Consider the following 6,931-nt stretch of genomic DNA (forward strand, 5'->3'; position numbering starts at 1 on the left):
GTTAGAGAGAGGGAGGTGTAGAGAAAGGGAGATGTAAGGGAGGGAGGTGTAAGAGAAAGGGTGGTGTAGAGAAAGGGAGGTGTAGAGCGATGGAGGTGTTAAGAGAAAGGGGAGGTGTAGAGGAAAGGAGATGTAGAGAGATGGTGTAGAGAGAAGGGAGGTGTAGAGAGAGGGAGGTGTAGAGAGAGGGGAGATGTAGAGAGAGGGAGGTATAGAGAAAGGGAGGGTAGAGAGAGGGAGGTGTAGAGAAAGGGAGATGTAAGAGAGATGGTGTAGAGAGAGGGAGGTGTGAGAGAAAGGGAGGTGTGTAGAGAGAGGAGGTGTAGAGAAAGGGTGGTGTACAGAAAGGGAGGTGTTAGAGAAAGGGATGGTGTTAGAGAAGAGAGAGGAGGTGTATTAGAAAGTGAGTGTAGAGAAATGGAGGTGTATAGGAAAGGGAGGTGTAAGGAGAGGGAGGTGTAGAGAGAGGGAGGTGTAGAGGAAAAGGGATGGTGTAGAGAAAGGGAGGAGTAGAGAAAAGAGGTGTAGAAAGAGGGAGGTGTAGAGAAAGGGATGGTGTAGAGAAAGGGAGAGGTAGAGAGATGGAGGTGTAGAGATTGAGGGAGGTGTAGAGAGAGGGAGGGTGTAGAGAAAGGGAGATGTAGAAGATGGTTGTAGAGAGAGGGAGGTGATAGAGAAAGGGAGGTGTAGAGAGAGGGAGGTGTAGAGAAAGGGAGATGTAAGGAGAGGGCGGGTTGTAGAGAAAGGGATGGTGTAGAGAAAGGGAGGTTGTAGAGAGATGGAGTGTGTAGAGAAGGAAGGTTGTAGATGTGAGTAAGGGAGATGGTAGAGAGATGGTGTAGAGAGAGGGAAGGTGTAGAGAAGGGAGGTGTAGAGAGAGGGAGGTGTTAGAGAAAGGGAGATGTAGAGGAAATGGAATGTAGAGAAGATGTGTAGAGAGAGGGAGGTGTAGAGAAAGGGAGGTGTAGAGAGAGGGAGCTGGTAGAGAAAGGAGTATGTAGAAAGGGATGGTGTAGAGAAAGGGAATGGTGTTGTAGAGAAAGGGAGATGTAGATAGAGAGGGGTGAGAGAGGGAGGTGTAGAGAAAGGATGGGTGTAGGAAAGGGAGGATGAAGAGAGAGGATGGTTGTAAGGAAGTAGAGGGACGGGTAGAGAAAGGGAGGTGTAGAGAGGATGTGTAGAGAGAGGGAGGTGTAGAGAAAGGAGTGTAGAGAAGTGAGGTGTAGAGAAAGAGAGGGAGGTGTAAGGAGAGGGAGTGTGAAGAGAAAGTGGGAGGATGAGTGTAAGAAAGGGAGGTGTAGAGAAGAGGAGACTGGTAGAGATGTAGAGAGAGGGAGGTGTAGAGAAGGAGGTGTTAGAGAAGAGGAGATGTAGAGAGATGAAGGGTGTAGAGAGAGGGAGGGGTTAGAGAAATGGGAGAGGTGTTAGAGAGAGGGAGGTGGTAGGAAAAGGGAGTGAGGAGAAAGGAGGAAGGGTGGCTGTACGAGAGAGGAGGTGTAGAAAAGGGAGGGTGTGTCGATGAGGTGTAGAGAGAGGGTAGGTAGAGAGAAGTGTAGAGGGGAGATGAAGAGAGGGGGTATAAGAAAGGGAGTGTGAAGGAGAGGGAGGTGGTTAGGAGATAGGGAGGTGTGAGAAAGAGATGGGTGTAGATGAGGAGATGAGAAGGTGTAGAGAGGGGAGGGTAGAGAAAGGTATGGTGTAGAGAAGGAGATTAAGGAAGAGGTGTAGAGAGAGGGAGGTGTAGAGAGAGGAGGTGTAGAGGAAAGGAGATGTAGGATGTGTAGAAGAGGTGTAGAGAGGGAGGTGTAAGAGAGGAGTTGAGAAGGGTGTAGGAGGAGAGGCGAGGTAGCAAAGGGTAGAGAGAGGGAGGTGTAGAGCGAGAGGAGGTGTAGAGAAGGGGAGGTGTAAGAGAGAAGGGGAGATTGACTTGTTAGAGAGAAAGAGAGAAAGAAGGGGGGTGAGTCAGTGAGTGGGACAGGGTAAGGCATTGCTTGGCTATTTGATCGTACACTGAGCCAATTTCGTATAACTGCAACTAAAAATTTAGCCTTCTCAGGGTTGCTCCCCCAGCTCAGGAATTCGTCTATCTTCTGGGCCACTCACATTACACACACACCACCACCACACACACACACACCACACACACACACACACACCACACACACCCACCACACACACACACACACATCACACACACACACACACACACCACACACACACAACTACACACACACACACACACACACACACACAAACCACACACACACAACACACCACACACGAGGCCTCTGCAGACAGGAATTGAAATTTTTTAGTCAGGGTACCCGTGACTTGAACAGCTTGCTTTTCATGACTGTGTTCGTTGAATTCCGCTCTTCACCCCTGCTGTCAAAACCCCTCTCTTCCTCTCCATACCCTCCTTTCGTGCTTTAGTATGTCACCCTAGGATGTTCACACGGTCTTCCTATTCCACTGTGATTCCCGGTTTCATAAATCTTCTGTGACCGCAAAATTCAACCTCAAAGGGTTTACCGCAACACCCCTGGCAGCCTGCCTTGCACCCCTACCTCTATCTTCCCTGCCGCACCTCACCCCTCTAACTCTATTCTCCCCTGCACCACTCTAACTCTATCTTCTTCCCTGCACCCCCTTAACTCTAGTCTCCCCCTGATTCCCTCTTAACGCACTATCTCTCCCTTGCACCCCTCTACTCTATTCTCCCCTGGCCACCCCTTAACTCTATCTTCTCCCGGCACCCCTCTAACTCTATTCTCCCCTGATCCCCTTCTAACTATATCTGCCCCCCTGCCACCCCTCGAACTCTATCTCTCCCTGCACCCTCTTCAACTCTATTCTCCCCTGATCCCTCTAACTATATCTTCCCCCTGCACCCCTCTAACTCTATCTCCCCCTGCACCCCTCTAACTCTATCTCCCACTGGACCCCTCTAACTCTATCTCCCACTGGAACCCCTCTAACTCTATCTCCCTTGCAACCCTTCTAACTCTATCTCTCCCTGCACCCCTCTAAACTCTATCTCTCCTGCACCCCTCTAACTCTATCTCCCTGACCCCTTTCTAACTCTATCTCCCACTGGAACCCCTCTAACTCTATCTCCCTGCACCCCTCTACTCTAACCTATCTTCTCCCTGCACCCCTCTAACTCTATCTCCCCTTGCACCCCTCTAACTCCTATCTGCTCCCTGCACCCCTCGAACTCTATCTCCCCTGCACCCCTCTAACTCTATCTCCCGCACCCCTCTAACTCTATCTCTCCCTGCACCCCTCTAAAACGCTATTCTTCCCCCTGATCCCCGCTAAACACTATCTTCTCCCTGGCACCCCTCTAACTCCTTATCTCCCCTGCACCCCTCTAAACTCTATCTCTCCCTGCACCGCTCTAAACCTCTATCTCTCCCTGCACCCCTCTAAACTCTATCTCCCCCTGATCCCGCTAACACTATCTCCTCCCTGCACCCCTCTAACGTCTATCTCCCCTGCCACCGCTCTACTCTAATCTTCCCCCTGCACCCTCTAACTCTAATCTCCCGCTGCAACCCCCTTAACTCTATTTCTCCCACTGACCCCTCTAACTCTTAATCTCCCCACTGACCCCTCTACTCTTATCTCCCACTGGAACCCCTCTAACACTATTTCTCTCCCTGCACCCCCTCTAACTCTATTCTCCCCTGCACCCCTCTAACTCTATCTCTCCCTGCACACGCTCTTAACTCTATCTCTTCCCTGCACCCCTCTAACTCTATCTGGCCCCATGATCCCCAGCTAACACACTATCTCTCCCTGCACCCCCGTCTAACTCTATCTCCCCTGCACCGCTCTAACTCTATCTCCCCCTGGGCGGGGTGACGGTGGGAGGGAGTGGGGTGGACCACCCCTCTAACTCTATCTCCCCTGCACCCCTCTTAACCTCTTATCTGCCCCCACTGGACCCCCTCAACTCTATCTCCACTGGACCCCTCTTAACTCTATTCTCCATCACTGGGACCCCTCTAACTTTATCTTCCCCTGCAACCCCTCTGATACTCTATCTCCCTGGCACCCTCTAACTCTATCTCTCCCTGCACCCCTCTAACTCTATCTCTCCTGCACCGCTCTAACTCTATCTTTCCCCCTTCGCCACCCCTCTAAACTCTATCTCCCCTGCACCCTCTAACTCTATCTCCCAACTGACCCCTCTAACTCTATCCCCCTCACACCCCTCTAACTCTATTTCCGCTGCACCCCTCTAACTCTATCTCCCCCTGCACCCCTCCTATACTCCCATGCACCCCTCTAACTCTATCTCTCTCTGCACCCCTCTAACTCTGATTCCCTGCCACCTGCACCCCTCTATACTCGTTATCTCCCGCTGCACCCCTCTAACTCTATCATCCCCCTGCACCCGTCTAACTCCCCTGCACTCTAACTCCATAACTCCCCTACCACCCACTAAAACTATCTAACCTCCCCTGCCCACCCCTCTTTACTCTATCTCCCCTGCACCCCTTCTAACTCTATTCTCTTCCCTGCACCCCTCTAACTCTATTTCTCCCCCTCGCACCCTTTAACTCCCCTGCACCCCTCTAACTCTATCTCTTCTCTGCCACCCCTCTAACTCTATCTCTCTCTGCACCCCTCTAACTCTATCTCCCCTGCACCCCTCTAACTCTATCTCCCCTGCACCCCTCTAACTCGATCTCCCTACACTGTGTGGGGCAAGAGCTGGCACAGCACATACAGGTTTATATAAATTTGCATCCAGTCATCTGAGGGACACATGTTTCTAAGAGAACATCTTAGTAGGCCAAAGGTTACCAAATAGAAACCATGCCATAGTACTAGTAGGCTACAGCACCAACATAACTACACTCTCTCCAAACAACACTCACTACCGGGTTCCAAACTGCCTCTGGAAGCAACGTCGGCACAAGAACTGTTCGTTGGGTGCTTCATGAAATGGGTTTCCATGGCCGAGCAGCCGCACACAAGCCTAGGATCACCATGTGCGGTGCCAAGAGTTGACTGGAGTGGTGTAAAGCTCGCCACTATTAGATTCTGGAGCAGTGGAACTTTCTCTGGAGTGATGAATCATGCTTCACCACCTGGCAGTTCGACGGACAAATCTGTGTTTGGTGGATGCCAGGAGAACACTACCTGCCCCAGTGTATAGTGCCTACTGTAAAGTTTGATGGTGGAGGAATAAAGGTCTGGATATGTTTTTCATGGTTCAGGCCCCTTAGTGCCAGTGAAGGAAAATCTTAACGCTACAGCGTACAATGACATTCTAAACGATTCTGTGCTTCCAACTTTGTGGCAACAGATTGGGGAAGATTGTTTTCTGTTTCAGCATGACAATGCCCCCTGCACAAAGCCAGGTCCATACAGAAATGGTTTGTTGAGATTGGTGTGGAAGAACTTGACTGGCCTGCACAAAGCCCTGACCTCAACCCCATAGAATACCTTTGGACTGAATTGTAACGCCGACTGTGAGCCAGGCCTAATCTCCCAACATCAGTGCCCAACCTCACTAATGCTTTTGTGGCTGAATGGAAACAAGTCCCCACAGCAATGTTCCAACATCTAGTGGAAAGCCTTCCCAGACGAGTGGAGGCTGTTATAGCAGCAAAGGGGGGACCAACTTCATATTAATGCCAATGATTTTGGAAAGGGATGTTCGACAAGGAGGTGTCCACATACTTTTGGTCATGTAGTGTATATTCACAGATACAATTCTGAGAAATAAAAATGTTATTACACACACACACACACACCACACGTGCACACACACGCACACATGCGTGCTCACACACACACAGAATATATTTTACTATCCTTGTGGGGACCTATAATTGATTTCCATGCCAAATCTAATTTTCCCTAACCCCTAATCCTACACCTAACCTTTACCCTAACTCTAACCCAAAATGTAACCATAACCCAAACCTTAACCCCTAACGCTAACTCCTAACCGTACAGTTAACACCTAACCCTAATTCTACCTCTAACCCTAATTGCAACCGTAACCCTTAATCTAACACCCAAGACTAAAATAGCCTTTGTCCTCGTGGGGACCTGGGAAATGTCCCCACAATAGAGAATTTGACTTGTTTTACTATCCTTGTGGGGACTTTTGAGGATTTACGGTACCCACGAGGACAGTAATACAACCCCCCCCCCCCCACAACACACTCACCCCCTCACTCACTCACTAAATAGGCTTCGGAAAGAAACCTTGCCCAGGCCCCCCACGGCCTTCTTTGACGTTGCCTTGACAACAGCAACATCAACAACATTATAAACATCAATAATAACCTGGTAGCTAACGTTACAGATAAATGCACCCTGCTGACTCACTAGGAACAAGAAATGGGGTTTGTTAGGTGTGCGCGTGTTCTCACTTGTTTTTTCTTGTAGAAGCCTTTTTTGTCACAGTTGGGGATGCGGAAGCCTCTGGGGTTGAGCACATTGGAGATTTTAAGACTGTTCAGGATGCTTTCCATCTCTCTCCTGCATGGGCCCTGCACACACAGCACACAACACCTCAATAAAACATTATTAACCACTGTACTAACCCTGTATTAACACTGTAATAACCCTGTATTAACCCTGTAATAACACTGTAATAACCCTGTATTAACCCTGTACTAACCCTGTATTAACACTGTAATAACCCTGTATTAACCCTGTACTAACACTGTACTAATCCTGTACTAACCCTGTAATAACACTGTACTAACCATGTACTAACCCTGTATTAACCCTGTAATAACACTGTATTAACCCTGTACTAACCCTGTACTAACACTGTACTAACCCTGTGATAACCCTGTAATAACACTGTACTAACCCTGTACTAACCCTGTAATAACCCTGTAATAACACTCTACTAACCCTGTAATAACACTGTACTAACACTGTACTAACACTGTAA

The 6,931-nt window shown here is 49.2% G+C and overlaps 1 protein-coding gene across 1 annotated transcript in view; it reads right to left on the bottom strand.

Annotated features, from left to right (window-relative positions):
- igfbp3 (insulin-like growth factor binding protein 3) overlaps positions 1 to 6,931 on the bottom strand; it is a 59,416-nt gene that overhangs the window by 34,421 nt on the left and 18,064 nt on the right. Inside the window, exon 3 of the mRNA XM_024137640.1 lies at positions 6,399 to 6,518. Coding sequence (XP_023993408.1) covers positions 6,399 to 6,518 — 120 coding nt within the window. The remainder of the gene's footprint in view (positions 1 to 6,398; positions 6,519 to 6,931) is intronic.

The sequence above is a fragment of the Salvelinus sp. IW2-2015 genome, unplaced genomic scaffold (assembly GCF_002910315.2).
Source record: "Salvelinus sp. IW2-2015 unplaced genomic scaffold, ASM291031v2 Un_scaffold1262, whole genome shotgun sequence".
Classification (NCBI taxonomy): domain Eukaryota; kingdom Metazoa; phylum Chordata; class Actinopteri; order Salmoniformes; family Salmonidae; genus Salvelinus; species Salvelinus sp. IW2-2015.